Source organism: Columba livia, chromosome 3 (genome assembly GCF_036013475.1).
Source record: "Columba livia isolate bColLiv1 breed racing homer chromosome 3, bColLiv1.pat.W.v2, whole genome shotgun sequence".
NCBI classification, from domain to species: domain Eukaryota; kingdom Metazoa; phylum Chordata; class Aves; order Columbiformes; family Columbidae; genus Columba; species Columba livia.
Window position 1 is genome coordinate 76,943,501 of NC_088604.1, and position 15,996 is coordinate 76,959,496.

At 43.2% G+C, this 15,996-nt stretch overlaps 1 protein-coding gene across 1 annotated transcript; it reads left to right on the forward strand.

Annotated features, from left to right (window-relative positions):
• Positions 1-328: 328 nt before the first annotated feature.
• CCSAP (centriole, cilia and spindle associated protein) lies at positions 329-15,463 on the forward strand. Its single transcript, XM_065057749.1, has 3 exons — positions 329-685; positions 9,269-9,552; positions 11,433-15,463. The coding sequence occupies exons 1-3, from the start codon at positions 388-390 to the stop codon at positions 11,604-11,606; spliced, it is 756 nt and encodes a 251-aa protein (XP_064913821.1). The 5' UTR covers positions 329-387; the 3' UTR covers positions 11,607-15,463.
• Positions 15,464-15,996: the final 533 nt, after the last annotated feature.

Consider the following 15,996-nt stretch of genomic DNA (forward strand, 5'->3'; position numbering starts at 1 on the left):
ATTTTATTTTTTAATTTTTATTTTAAAAATATATATATTTTGTCTTATATTTTTCTGTTCTGCTTCGTTTTGGTTTAACTTAATTCCATTTTATCTCACTTCAATTTCATTCAGGTCACGTCACCGGCCGCTGGGTGGCGCTGTGGCTGCTCGGGGCGGCCGTTGCCCCTCTCTCCTCCCCTCCCCCGCCCCGGTATCCCCGCGTGACGGGGCTGCACGCGCCGTGAGGCCCGCGAGGCGGCGGCGGTTGGGGAGGGGGCGGTGCTGCGCCGCGATTGGCGCGGGGAGGGCGGGGGCGGGGCCGGGCGCCGCTGTTTGTGTTTAAACGTTGCAGCGGGAGGGGGCGGGTCCCTCTCCTAGCGCCGGGTCCCGGCTCGCGGCCCCGCCATGGTGGTGCCGGCGCGGCGCGTGAAGACGGAGTACATGAAGCGCTTCAAGGAGCCCCAGTGGGAGTCGTGCGGCGCCTGCTACCTGGAGCTGCTGCGCTACCGCCTCAGCCGCCGCCTGCTGGAGCAGGCGCACCGGCCCTGGCTGTGGGACGGCTGGGAGCAGGACAGCGCCGGCGGTAGCGGCGGCGGCAGCACCGCCGGGTCACCCTCGCCGCCGGGCACCGGCAGCCCTGCGGCGGTGCAGGAGGAGGCGGCGGCGCCGCCAGAGCAGAGCGAAGCGGGACGGGCGAGCCCCGGTAGGGAGCGGGGGTAATGGCGGCAGCGGTGCGGGTGTCTCGGGTGAGCTCGGGGGTGCGATGCAGGGCTGCGGTCCGAGCCCCGGCGGGGCCGTGCTGCCCGCTCCTCTGGCTGCGTGCGGGAGGCGCACGGCCTCCCTTGAGCTCGTTATAACGACCCTCGGCGCGGGGCTGTCGGCGGGGCCCGGCCGGGCGATACGTGAGAGACAACGGTGAGTGTTGCAGGGCCGGCGCTGAGCAAAGTGCGCGTCTGATGCCGCGCTAGGCGGACGGAGAGCTGTGCTGGGCTGCCCGCTGAGTACCCGCCGAACGCGGGGTGCGGGAAAGCCAGAGCAGCCAGGGGCTCGGGGTGAAACCCCCCGTTAGCTGAGGCTCTGAGACCCCGGTGACACAGACTTCCTGGGATGCTCGCTCTTCCTGACAGAACGCAATACGGTGCCTTAATCAGATCCTTGCTAGGCCTGTGGAGAAGCTGTAGCTATGGCATCAGAGGCGTCTCTTTAAAGAGCCAAGTGATAGCAACTCTCAGCTTGAGTCACAGCCACTTATGTAAACTGTTGCCATGGGAGCCGAGCATCTCTGCCCTTATATAAGCTGGTTCTCTGGCAAAAGCAGCAGTGGTGGTGGCAAATTGGACCGTGTCCCAAGGGCTGGCACTTAACACGATTGCTTTCCCGCATCTGCATGTGTAATCTGTCTCAGCAGAACACTTGGTTCTTAGTGCTACCTCAGGTTTGATCTTGTGTTTGTTGCCGAGTGCAGACAACTCTGTAGGCCTAAGCAGGTGCAGGGCTGCTGATGTTTTGCTCTTTTCTAGAGTATTTTGCCTTTCGATGTCTCAAGAATTAACTGTACAGAGTGGGTAGCCAGGTAACAACACTGTCAAGCTCCTCAAGTTTTGTTTTGTTTATTTTTTTTTTTTTAATCCCATACCTATAATGAAAGGAAACTTTATCTGGCAGCCATTGATGGGTGTTTTGCAGTGTATTTTGAATTGTCTGTGCATGCATCTGATGTATCTGTTACACAGTAGCAGTGAAAAACCTTGAGAATTCTTAAGTTAAGCTTTGTGCTCCCTGGGGGTTGTTCTGGGGTTAGATGTGCTTGTTTGGAGTGAGGAGACTGACTAATCTGTTTCAGTGTCCCTTGGGGCCTGAGCTTCCCAGAGTGATCTGTATTCTGATACCAGAGTGATCTGCATTCTGGTATTCAAGGCTAAACTGCATTCATTGTCCTTAAGAATACCCGACGCTTCATCTATGCTGTCATATGTTCAAGAGGTCTGGTGTTTAAGAGCATGCTAGTGACAGGGGCTTTTACAGCCCTTGTGGTTGGATGGGCCTGTGTACGCAGCCCCCAGGTGGGAGTGCACGCAGCTGCTGGCTGCCAGCGTAATGCACTCCAGCTCCCCAAAGCTGTGCAGTGATGGAAGCACCCCATTTAACCAGCATGTAACAAAAGTATTAGTGGGTCTAATCTTGTTTTCCTCACGGAGAGCTTTGTAGTGCCTGGAGGAAGTTAGACTAGGGAATGTGTGTGAAAGAAGTACGTACATAGCATCTCAGTGAGGAAAAAGCACTAAGGAACTGCAGAAGAGCAGGGAATGGTTGCATGAGAAAAGGTGGTATGTCCTGATGGGCAGTTGAAAGGCCTGGCTTCTTGTGAGAGGAGAGAGGAAACTATTGAAGCAGTGCTTGTAACTTGGCACTTCCACCTTTTCTGATGCAGTCTGAACACAAGCCAATCTTGGTCAGTTGTGGTAGGGACCAGCATTTCATTTGTCTGCACATTGAGCCAGTGGGGTGGAGCAGGTAGTTTGTTACAATCTATTATAGATGGGACTGGCAGTTGCCAAGGTGAGAGGCTTCTGGCCAGGGTACTCTGCTCGGTCCTCGGCCTGCTCCCCTTCCTGACACCTTTCTGAGAGATCTGGCTGGAGTTACTTGGTAGCCTGATTCTAGTTGGGTCAGTTTTGGCAGTAGATAAAAGCTTGATAGCTGTGGATGTGCTGCTCATCCAGGCACTTTCTGTGGTCAGTGACAGCATGTGTGACTATACAGTGCATGCAGAGATGTCTTCACTTTACCACAGTGGCGAAGGGAATGCAGAGCAACAGTGGCCTGTCAATGTATGGAGTTTGTCATGGCTGCTGTAAGGGAATACCTGATGTTCTATTAGGTTCTTGCTATTTTACACTTATAATGGGAGAAAAATATGTACCTGACGTGCATTTATTTGCCAGGTAGCTTAGGATAAATGTTTTTCTAAGTTCTGCCAGTATTCAAGAGTTGTGCAAGACATTAGCAAAAAGACTGAAAATAACTCTGTTTAGGCAGCTGGATTAAGTGGAAATTTATTGTATATTAATGTGTACACTAACATGTAAGCAAGCAACTCATTCAGTATTGGACAATTATAAGGATGTAATTTTCTTTTGCCTAGCAGCTGGCTAATTAAAATATGTGGAGGAGATAACATAGAAACTACCACTCTGTGAGTCTTCCATTATTCAACTGCTTTTCTTCTGGAAGAACTTAATTACACTGAAGTGCTGTGGGAGTAGCTGAGTGTGTTCACGTTGATGACACCTCTTTGTCTTCTGAATCTGACATCCACCCACATGCTGCAGCACCCTGGCTGTTACCTGGCTACTGCTGCTTCCCTCTGTTCTGTGGGGAACCTGATTTCTGGCTGAGTGATGTCTACTACACATGTGGCCAAATACATTTGTCTGGCACTAGCGTTGCTTAGTATCTGAGGTAAAGCAAATTGGTAATGGTGTATGTGGCCACAGTTGCTTCTTTACCTCATTAATATAAGCCTGTGTGTGCCTGCAATGTGTTTTGTAAATGCTTCTGGTGTGTGTAGAGTAAGCTGATGTATGCAGCTTGACTTTAAGGTTTAGTGATGTTGGTCTAAAGTACTTTCAATGTGAACACATGAGGGAGCACATAGGACAAATGTTTTGTCACTGTATCTCACATTTAAGCTATTGCTGAGTAATAAATACTAAGGTATGCTTGGTGGCAACTTTGGGTGAATTCCTTCTGGCTCTTCACTTGCAGCAACTATTTGAGGCCTGTTCTGTAGAAAGTACTCAGGCACAGATGTTCTTTAAACATAAGCCAACAAAATCTTGACCTAAATCAACTGGTCTGGTTGACACATCCTCAAAACTGTCAACAGAACCCGGTGGCTGGTAAGTAAAAGACAGGAGCTCTTGGCAGCAGTGCTGCTGTCAGACCTGTTGCTTGTGAAACAATGCTGCTGCACACACACACGGGCAGGATGATGGCATCTTTCAATCCTTATTGCCATTTTGCCTTCAGCGTTTTTGTGCAGAGGTTTTAAATGACAGCAGTGACAAGCTGGTATCAAAACAGTTGCCACACAGTAGTTGCAAAGTGACTGATCTGGATTAGTGCAACTCAGCAAAAGATCCAGTTTCAAGGGTATTCCCTAATCTTGTCTGCCATGGTGTTGCAGGTGTATTTGCTGGCCCAAAAACAGGAGAAGTAGCTTGTGGTGGGGGAAGAAGGCAACAGTGTCAGTTTAGAGGTTAATAGTACTGTGATTCAAAGTTGCTACAATTTTTTGGGTTGGAAACAAGCTTTGCTATCAAGCCAAGCCAGATATTGCTTTCTGAACCCTGCTGCAGATTAAGCTTGTGTGAATCTAAAACTCTGGACTGCTGCGTTGCTGGTAGTTCCAATACTGCCTCATACGAGATCTGTCCTGATGCAATGATGTTGCAATCTGTTTTAGCTGTAGCACCTGCTTTCTACCCAGCTGTAGTTAGTTTGTACCCACAACTGAGTATATGCCCCTTCCAGAGGCCTTGGAGACCTGCCCTGTTTGGGTTTTTTACTAAAGCAGTGAACTCTGAGTTCTGCCCATGGCAATTTAAGCACAAAGTGCTCCTTCTAAACCTGAGGTAGTGCTGTAAGGATCAAGCATCTCCGTATAGAGATAATACTGTTGATCCCTAGGACCTATGGGCCTAATCAGAAGATTGTTGATACTTCTATCATAGTAAGAATGGGAGTCCAGTCTGCCCTGTAGAGCATGCAGTACTGTGGGAGAGAGAGAAGCTCTGCTTGAGCCCTAGAGGGTTGCTGTTTGACAAGCTGGGTAATGTATCGGGGTTTAAATGACTTCTTCTGGGTAGGAGCTTTTGACAGCCATGATAGGTGGGCCTGGCAGCCTTGTTCTGCTTGCTAAGCACTTAATCCCCTCCTGTCCAGTGTGCTCTGTTTAGCATCCATGCTGCAGTTTTAAGTGTTCTTGCTTTTCCCCCCCTCTCCTGTCTAATCCCTGTAATGCTGCAGCCAGTCAGTTCTGAGTTTCCTGTGTCTGCTGGAGCTGGCACACTGCATGGGAAGGAGGAGGTGGGTGGGTGTTGCTGGTGGTTCGGGGCTCCCTGAGCAGCTGGGTCTGACTCCTTCCCTGCTATAAACTGCTACTTTTCTACCTTCCTGTGAAAAGGGGTGCCTAACAAAATGGCTTGGATATAAACTGTAGTTTTAAATAAAAGGTATAAATAGCTGTTAAAGATATCTGCCTTGTGCCTTCACCAACTTAGCTCTGCATAAATGTTTTGTAGGAGTGAATTTACTGAAATACCTGCTCTAATAGCAGAGGCTGATAAGCTCTGGCATACAGCATTTACTGTAAGCCTTTGCACAGGACTCTGTGTGCCATTTACCCATATGTTTTTATTGCTATTTTGGGACAAGCTGGCTCAATCATTTCTGCACCAGCTGGAACTATATCCTAGTGCAGCATCCCCAGGCATGGCTGTTGCCTTGAAGTAGTATCTTAAAGCTAGAGTATACCTGCAATTGCAGAGTCCCTACTTTCCTGTATTTTTAAGTCTCTAAGTGCCATCTCTGCTGCTTATGAACTGTGTTGCTCCTTTTTCCTTTGTGGAGAAGGAATATGCAGTTTCCCTTGAAAGGAACATGGCATAGCTTCCCAAAATAAAAGCTCTCCCATTTCAGAATTGACAGCAATGTTTTATTTTCTCAAAACAGTGCTTTCTTCTGATAATGTACCTAGCCAGTCCCTTCTTAGGAGTGAATAATGTTTTGTAAGGGGATAGTACTGTGCTGCTTGTTGCAGCTGTGATGAATGAGCTGCCTTGTTAGAGGTGAAGCTGTGTGTCCCAGAGTCCAGGACACTATGAAAGCAGGTCTTTTACCATACTGAGGTCACCGCTGCTTTTTATCTAGCCTTGGCTATAGTGGCTGAAACTATGTGTGCCCAATATCTAGAAATGTAAAATTCATCTGGCCACTTTTTGTTCTCATTCTGTCACTACTTTTGTCTTGACTACTCTTTCTGTTTGTTTTGTGTGGACACTCAACTGAATTATTAATGAATATATCTTCAAATACTTTAACATTGCTGCCTACTATTAATCAAATACTCAGCTGTACTGCAGTATCATCTGTAGCTGAATGCTCAAAAGATGTGTGTATAGGCTGGCCTGAACAGGGCCCAGCAGCAGGGCTTCTGTGCTGGCTGGCAGCAATTAGAAAATGTGCTGCAAGACTAACGACTGGCAAGAGAGAGCATGAGGCTTACCTTCTGGGGATGCTAGGGCAAGTGGCAAGTCTTCATCTCTTCACCCTACAAGCACAAAGTGAGTGCAAGAGGAAATGGATGCTAAACCACTGTGCCAGGCAGGTAACTTCCATTTCATCAGAGCCGGATGGATGCAGGAGCAAATTTAAAGCAGTGTTGGATTGGGCATGTACTTGCTTGACTAGCTGAATCATAGCAATTAGCAAGAATGATTGCTATTTTGTCATAGATTGGCGAGCCCTTCTGCTTTTAATAAAGGCACTTAGGTAAAATTTATTCTAGTTGTTTGTGGTCAACCTCTCAATGTGTAAGCCAGCCTTAAACTAGATGAACAACTATACCAGTGGAGGAATTCCCTCTGTACGTAGCAGTGTATGCTGGTGGTGGCTGAAAGCACTGGGACTTGGAACAAGAGGTAGTTTGCAGCTTGTCCCTATCACAACCAGAAATAGATGGTGCGGCAGAAGACATGCAATTTCAGCATGTTTATGTCAGCACAGCTTGAATGTATTGCTGTGTGTGTCTTGCAGAGGGCAGCATCTAGTGCTCAAAGGTGGATACTTCAAGGAAGTCAGTAGTGGACTGCTATGCTGTTAGGTTAATAAAAGGCTTTAGTTACCCTTTAAATAAAAGGCATGATTTGCCTAAAAGTCACAGAGACTTCAGATCACAATGTCTGCTTGTGCCCACAATGTTGAGAGGTCATGTTCAATGTCTAGCATATACCTCTAATTTGTCTACACTACTGCTGAAGATTTGCAGGATGGAGAATTAAAAGAGGCTTCTGTGTATTTACTTTTTTTCCAAAGTCATATTTCACTAACATACTGTAAACAGTATATTTTATTACAATTATAGAATCATTTAGGTTGGCAAATACCTTTAAGGTTGAGTTCAACTGTTAACATAACATGCCAAGTTCATCACTGAACCATGTCCTTAAGCACCACATCTACCATGCATGTATTTTTAACCACCTCCATGGATGGTGATTTAACCACTTCCCTGGGAAGCCTGTTCCAATGCCTGACAACTGTTCCAGTGAAGAATTTTTTCATAATATCAAACTTAAACCTCCCCTGGGGTAACTTGAGACCATTTCCTCTCATCACTTGCTACTTGGGAGAAAAGACCAACACCCTCTGTGCTACAACCTCCTTTCAGGTAGTTGTAGACAGTGATAAGGTCTCCCCTCAGCCTTCTTTTCTCCAGGCTTAACAGCCCCAGTTCTCTCAGCTGCTCCTCATCAGACTTGTGTTCCAGACCCTTCACCAGCTTTGTTCTTCTTTGGATATGCTCCAGCACATCATTGTTTCTCTTGTAGCGAGGGGCCCAAAACTGAACATGGTATTTGAGGTGCAGCATCACCAGTGCCAAGTACAGGGGGATGATCACTTTCCCAGTCCTGCTTGCCACACTACTCCTGATACAAGTCAGGATGCTGTTGGCCTTTTTGGCCACCTGGGCACACTGCTGGCTCATGTTCAGCCAGCTGTCAATCAGCACCCCCAGATCCCACTCTGCCAGGCAGCTTTCCATCCACTCTTCCCTGAGCCTGTAGTGTTGGCTGGTGGTGTTGTGACCCAAGTGTGGGACCTGGCACTTGGCTTTGTTAAACCTCATACAATTGGCCTTAGCCCATTGATCCAGCCAGTCCAGATCCCTCTGTAAAGCCTTCCTACCCTCCAGGAGATCAACACTCCTGTGCAACTTGGTGTCATCTGCAAACTTACTGTGGGTACATTTGATCTTCTTGTCCAGATCATTGATAAAGGCATTGGATTAGTCTAACACAGTAGTTTGAGATCTCTTGTCACCAGTTTGTAATACCTTGCAGATCACAAAGGTGGGAAAAAAAAAACTTTGGCTGTTCTTTTGCTGTCAGTAACATGGGCATTTACTTTGCTGTATTTAATGATGTAAAAGAGACTTGTTCAAAACAACTTATAACCTTATTGTAAGGCATGACTTTCTTACCAGCCCTTCTCTTAGATTTATGAAGTCTTTCAGTGTTATACCAGATATTGGCTTCTTCATCTGAAGTCTAAGACACAAATTTTTGTATGATATATAAGAACTATGCAGGAAATATCAAGAACTGCTAGCTATGAGGCACCATGAAAACAAGAAAACTAGTTCCTTCATAGCTCTGTAATACAAGAAGATTGGATCTTGTGGAACAATTGTTTTCCTGTGGTTTTATTATTTAATGTCTTATATAATGCTGATTCAGCTTTCAGTGTTGATCTACATCTGCAAATTCACAATGATACAGACTTTAAATTCTCCCTCACAAACCTTACTCTACATAGCCAATGTCTGGAGGACAAATGGTGGACCCTTGTTATGCAAGGCTTAGAAAGCATGTGTGGGGGCAATGAGCCTCTGAGAGTGTTGCCTGTAAAGAGTGGTACTTTAAACATAAAACATACTTCACAGAAAATATAGAAAGGGTGATGTCCATCACTTTGTAAGGCTTTGCCTCATATTCTGTAATAGAGTATGTGTAACTGGGGAGCTTGAAAATGAATCACTCTCTTCTTTCAGGGGAGTTTATAATCTGAGGGATTGCATATTGCACATATTCTTATCAGACTTCATCTCTGACTGGCTGGCAGCATCTACATGGTATTCAGCAGTCCATCTGTTTGCTGTCTGAAAGGTGGAAGGATGAAACAGTGAAGACAGAAGATCACTGGAAACAGTCCTTAAAATACTGTCTGGAGCTATTGGTTATCTATAGCCTCACAAGTGAAAGGCACATTTAAGTATATGAAAACTGATGTCCAGAGGGGTGGAGGCTTAGAAATATTGTAGTCACCAATGAAAGAACGAAGGCATTAAAGCAAGGTATACATCTGTTGCTGAGGAAGTAATGACTTCCTCCATTTCTAAAAAAAGCACAGCTTTAATGATGTAATAAGAGAGGCTGTGCAAATTGGACATTAATATGTTGTCATTGGGAGCTTAAAGCATAACTTAATTTTTTTTCTTTAGAGAAGGAAAGAGAAGATCAAGAAAAGCAGCAGAAGGAAGAGCAAGAAAAAACTGTAGAACACACTTCTGTAAAGGAAGCAGACAAAACCAGCCGTACAGGACGCCGTCCGAGTCGAAGTGCCTTGTCCAGTTGTAATGATCGAAGATCAGCCAAAAGTCCTCAAAAGACAGATGCACCAAAGGAGAATAAACATCCATTTGCTCTGTATGGGTGGGGAGAAAGACAGACAGATACTGGAAGCCAGAAAACTCACAATGTCTGTGCTTCTGCTTCAGCAAATGAAGTAAGTAAAAGCTTCTGTTTCATTGAAGGGCAGTGACTACTTTGTGCCATATAAGAGATACGTCTGATATCTGGGTAAAACTCAGGGATGCCTGGAGATTCTAGCAAAAAATTCTGGGGAAAAAAAAAAAAACAAATCAAAACAAAAACAAGTGGAAAACACCAAAACTTTATAGCAATAAACCTGAAGAGGTTTGACACATCCAAATCAAATAGCTCTTAACTGTTAATTGGTTTTGAAACTTCCACATTTGACTAATACTTGTAAGTTTTGATTAAAACTTTGCAATCTTGTTTCTGGCTGTTACAGTGCTACCAGAAAAACTGGCAGTTATAAATGTATTTCTGCATTCTCAACTTCATGAAAACAAGAGAAAAGCAGCAGGCAGTTAGCACGAAGTGTCCCACAGCAGGCAGGTATATAAACACAGGGGTAGTGCTTGTGCTGTGAAAGAATGACTTTTGCTGGGGTGCTGCCCAGGAGCAGGAGCCTTCCTGAGAAAGTATGAATGCATTGCTGCTAAAATGTCTGTCTAGCAGCCTGTTTCAGCAGGTTGCTGGCAGGGAACTTTTTGCTGGCAGCAGAATGGTCTGTTGGATGGGTGATGGATTGCAGAGTTGATATAAATATTAGAAAGATAGCACAAATAAAATTCATATGGTCATGGATGGCACCAGGATTCTGCTGTAGTGGGGTCTGTTTCCTGGCTTAACAAGAAACACTAAGGTTTGAGTGTTACAACAGATCCATTTATTTCTTCTCTATAGCTCTCCTAGGCTGGTAAAACATATTAAAGACAAGATATTGGCAAGGCTATGTTATCTTACTACTAATGTAGAGTCTATTACCCAAGATATCTGAAGATTAAGGTGGGTGGCGCTCTTGATGTATGAGAGAGAGCTGATTTCTGATGGGCTGTTTTGGAAGGTGTTAGAAGCACAGTCTTCATGGACAGCTCAACCTTTTGATGGAAGTGAGGAACCTGGGCCTTGCAGCTCTTGAAAGAAGCTGCCCTTCCTGAAAATGGACACCATTTCTGGATTGATAAGCTTTCATCAGTGGTGGAAATAGCTGACTGTTGCTTTATGTTGAAGCCTAAGAGAGGATGATGGCTGACTTGAGCAGAGATATTTATACTTGCTAAGATTTCTAACTTTTTAATGCTAGAAACAGTTATAGAACCCCTATGATCAGCTCTTGAGTTTGGAGTGAATGGGCAGGACACTTCTGAAACACTTCAGTTACATAGTGCTTTGTCACTCAGCATGTTTCTTTAAATGGGAACTGACTAGTTGCTGCCTGGCTAGGTCACTTTTCTTGAATGTTTGAAAGGTGTTACTTTCCCCTGAGATGGAAAATAGTTTTAAATCTGGAGATAGAAGCAAGCGAACATAGAAACTGGCCCTTAAGATCGAATTTGGGGAAAACATGATAATTTATTAATATAAACATGTATGTAGGTGTGCCAGCAGCATGTTGTCGAAACTAAGTTCTTCAGTCTCTAGTAAGGAATCTCTAGGGATTGGTCTTACTACTGTGGCTTAGGTTTTAAGGGATACTTAGGTATATTGAGGAATGTTTAAGAATTTAACATGGTAGAAATAGCAGAATTGAGGTTTTTAGAATAGTAAGATTGAGAAACATTTAAGACTTTCGGGATCATTTAATAGTGTGAAGTGAGCAAGATAATGCAGAATAAAATTTGAGACATTTTCATAAAAAAAAAATCTGTGCTTGTCTTTTGTTATTGGTACAAATCACAAAAGAAAATATAATCTTGCTAGCAAACCCTGTTTCTTCTGGATGGGGATTGGGACAAAGTTATCCTCAACTTACCTGTAGACTGTTTTCCTGCTGTAATACTGACTCTGGTCTTCCAGATTCATGAATCTGCTTTACGAGCAAAGAACAGGAGACAAGTGGAGAAACGGAAGCTCTCTCAGAGGCGAGTACAATCAGCAGAAGCAGAGAAATCTTGGCGAATAAAACCCTCCCCACCTGATAACCCTTGGATGACAGAGTATATGAGATGCTACTCAGCAAGAGCTCGGTGAATTCGGATTCCCTTACACACCTTCAAAGGAAGTTACGCATATCAGGACACTGGTGCAAGGAACCAAACTACTTATGCAAGGTTTTTATAGGGAGTTTCCAGCTGTTAAAATATTTATTACACTATTTTTATCTTGGCTACCTACCTCACAGTGGGGTGTGTTGTTGGAGCCATAACATTTGAAGAGGCTTTTAGATATAGCTACCCAAACTTATAAACAATTTCCCTTTTGGGAGTTTTTCTAATGCTTCAGTTAACATGTTTTGGGGGTGGGAAGCAGGAACCTTAGCGTCCAGGGAGTCAAAGCCAACACTTTTTTGATATTGGGTACAAATAATCTGTTGTCCCTTATTTTGAAAGTCCAAGTCATGGGGAGGTGGTGTTAGGGAAGACTTTAAAGGTGTGAAGGAGGTGCCTTTGCATTTATAATAGTATTTGATGTAATACTTCTACCAAAATAAGTACATTAAGACAGGCAACAGGAAAGCCAGTGGGTCTGGTAAGCAGCACTAATAAATGTAGATACTTTAGGCAGGCAAATACCAAGTATTGTCTGTATGTAGAAATTTTCAGAAAACCTTGTTTGATTAGTGAATCTGCTGATGATAACTTTTACTGCTGTTTCTAGCGTCATTAGAATAAACTACTAATCTTCAGGGCAAGAAACAGCTACAGGATTGTTTTGCTGTTGCTGTGCCTGTTGTACCAAATAACTGATGTAGACAATCATTACCTGATAGCTGCTGCTCAATAAGCAGTTGCTCGTTGTACCACTGTATTAAGATTGTGGTCACACTTGCTCTATGCTTAATCATGTAAATGTGTTTATGGAAGGAGAGGGCTGGCTCCTGTCTCATGAAGTCTACTTTTAACACTGAAGAATATCTGTTATGCTCAGTGGGAGTCAGAGTGCAATATGCATTCTGTTTGGTGGTATTGCACAAATATACTGTTAAAGGTTCTAAACTTGAACATCATGTTGATAAAACCTGTAGATGAAATTCTGAGCAGCTTTCTGCCTCTCAAAATCGGTGCAAACCCCTCACGAGAGGGGATGAGGCCAGGGGAATGAGGAGAGGGGTCCTCTTTGGTAAACAAGAACATATAATGGAGTTTGAGCACTCTTGCTTTGTAGGTCCTACTTCTACATAATAAGACAGTCATTGTGTGTGATATCCTCAGTGTTTTTTCCCTTAAGCTGCTGTGGTTTTTTTTTTTTTCAGTTTGATAACTAAGCTTTGGGCAGATTATTGCCATAGTTGTGAGCTTCAAAGTTTTGTTCAGATGGTGTTCTGTGTTAGTTACATATGTGGGTTATCTCAGTTTAATTGTTTTGAAGCTTGTGTTTTCCAGACTGGACACCTTCTCACAGAAGCACACTTGCACTTCTGCAGCAGAAACCTGCACTAGTCTTAGCTGCATTCCACAGTCTCAGTGAGTAAACAGGGGTCTAGAGCTACTACTGCAACAGAGTTACATGCTTGGTGGAAAGTTTGATTGTGCCACTGAAAGTAATCATGCAAAGGGACCAAGCACTGCTGCCTCCTAGTGTTAATTACATTACACCAGTAAGGGTTTCAATACTCTGGTTGTAATCTTACTAAGATGTCCTAGAATCCATGAAATTATAATCTGACTTTTAGCTGCCTTTTAAGTATAAAGCTCTAGAAATACAGACAACACTTGCTCAGGCTACCTACTAGAGATCTTGCAGCTTTTCAGTTGGGGAATGCAAAGTATGATCAAGTATGTTTTATACACAGCAAAATTACTGTTTTCCTACTTTTAAGTAGACTACAGGCTAGAACTTCCTAAAACTTCAGAACAGTGCCCAAAACTGAGGCAAACTATTCCAGAGGATGCCTTTATTCCATATGAAATTATTTTAATTTCCTTTTATGCTGAGTTTTCCTTCTTAAATAGCTTCTGTAAATATGCTTAAGTTACTTCTGATGCTGTTTCAATGCAGAAATCCACCATAGCTTTGAACAACAGTATGCAAAGCACTAACTCAGTAGTGTTTAACAGCCTTATTCAATAGCAACTCTGCTTGTTCCTGTTGGCCACAGGCTTTGTAGGCTTTATGTAACCATAGCAGATGGACTCTGCCCTCAGTGCATTTTGTCACATTAAACAGTTTCCTTGATTGTGTAGGGCAGGACTCATCTTGCCAGGCTTTCAAAGACAGCTTCTGCAGTTCTCTCTTCCCACAGGGAATGGAGGAGCCAAGATGACTATGTGCCTGCCTTAATTACCCATTTTTTGGATAAATGGATGTCTCATTAGATGTTGCTCTTTCCAATAATTATAGAAGGCTTAAATGTCTTGTGCCTTGGGTACTGAATACCGAACTTAGAACACCTGAACAAGCCTGTTTGAGGTGTTTTACAGAGCATGAGAGTCTTCAACAGCCTCAAGGCTGCCACATACTGAGGAGATTATCTAGTTCTTATCCTTGTCTGGCCAAGAGCTGTTCCCCACTGAAACAATTTGCTAGAAGACAGTAGTGACAAGAATCAGGTCTTGTGAGTCACTGTCATGCTTTTTCAAATGCTTTGTGGCTAAAAATAATCCTGGGTGCTCTCCTTGGTTTCAGTAATAAAATGTCTGAAGTGAGTGGTAAATTATTCTGCAAATTAGGTAGCCTTTCTGCATTTGGGCAGTATTTGACTAAGAAGAAGATAGTAGGTTTGCCAGGACTATGTAAATTAGTATAGTTTGGATCACTACAAATTGTATATGCCAAATATTTGGCATGTGCCCCACTGAAGTCAGGAAAAATGTTATTTTAGTGTTTTGACACCTAAAAATGAAAAGCAAACTGATCTGGAAAACAGAACTTTTCAAGTGTAAAAGCTTTAATCTTACAGGAGGTGGCTGTTTGCAACAAACTGGACTCACTAAATGGAAATCTAGTGAATGTCACCCTATTAGTTAAGGAAATTCTGAATGTTGCCTTGCATGGACTCTTGAATTCAGGCAAGTTATGAACACTTTTCACTCCTGTTTTAAAGTAAAACTTTGTAAGAACACAGCAAATAGTTATCCAAAGTCTTCATTAAAGTAACTGTTTATTCCTTTTTGTTTCTGAACGTACTTAGCTAAGTGAAACAAGACTTTTACAATGTGTAATGCTGCAATTTAACTATAGTGTTGTGAAGACTAGTGTTTACAATGTACAATGTTACAATGAAAATTGAATAAGAATGTCCCTGTGATATACAGTAGCATGCCTGCTCAGTCACTGCTGTCACAGCTTTGCAACTATGAATTAGAGACTTTCTCACTGGAAGCTGAGATAGTTGAGGTGATAGGTAAACTTAGAGCCAAACTTAACAAAACTGAGGGACAGACCTGAATATTTGGTAAGAATTTTATCCACATAGCAAATGCACATTTTAATAAATTTTTAACCTATAGGGAAGTATATCTGTTCTCATTTTTTTAAATGGTATAATGCAGTGCCACTGAACTATGAAGTCCTCTCTGACTTTTTTACTGTGATAGGGACCAAAAGCTAGCAATCCGAGGGCCTTTTGTGTGGCAACTTGGATGTTGCAGTTTATTTTCCAGCCCAGTTAGTGTACTCAGAAGCAAAGCCATATGTGGAGCCTGACTTAACACCTTGATGGTAGCCCATATCAAATTCAGGACACAAGTGAATGGGAAGCAGCCTCAGCTATTGTTAGCACTGAATTCACTTTAAAAACAATAGGGAGATACCATCTAAGCTTGAAGCAATATGTGTTTTTTAAAGTTTCTAAAGAGTATTTGTTTTTAATGCTTCTGTATTGTCTATATTTAATAGTGTAGTGTCAATTTGTATATGTGAATAAAATGAGTGATGTGAAGAGCTAAGCTTGTCTTCTGTGTTCCTCCTGCAACTTTCCTACATAGTTTTAATACCCTTTCCCCATCTGACTGGCTTTTTCTACCACTAACAAGGGAAAAAAATAGAGCCTAAAATATAATAGCTGCTTGAAATGCCATGCATGCTGAAGCTCAGTAATCTGAATTTAGAACTCTAGAAAAAGCAGGTAACATGGGAAAAAAAAAGGAAGATGCATCACTAAGAACAAGTATAATCTTGCAAGTAGGAAAGGTTAAGCTATAATATGAAAGGAGGGCTACACTGAAGTTTTACACAAAATGAAAGAGATCTGTTGTTTTTACTCCCTTGGCATTACAATGTATTTATTGAGATTTTTGTAGTGTTAATTCTTTCAGCATATAGAAAGTAATGCACAGAGTAACCAGGTTTTTATATAGCATTCATTTAAGGACTTGTGGGAGCTGTGTACTTTTGAGCCAGAAAGACTGAAAACAATGTATTGCTCCTCTCTAACTGCCACCAGAGTGCAGTGAAGGCACCTGCTCCTGGGTGATGCTGA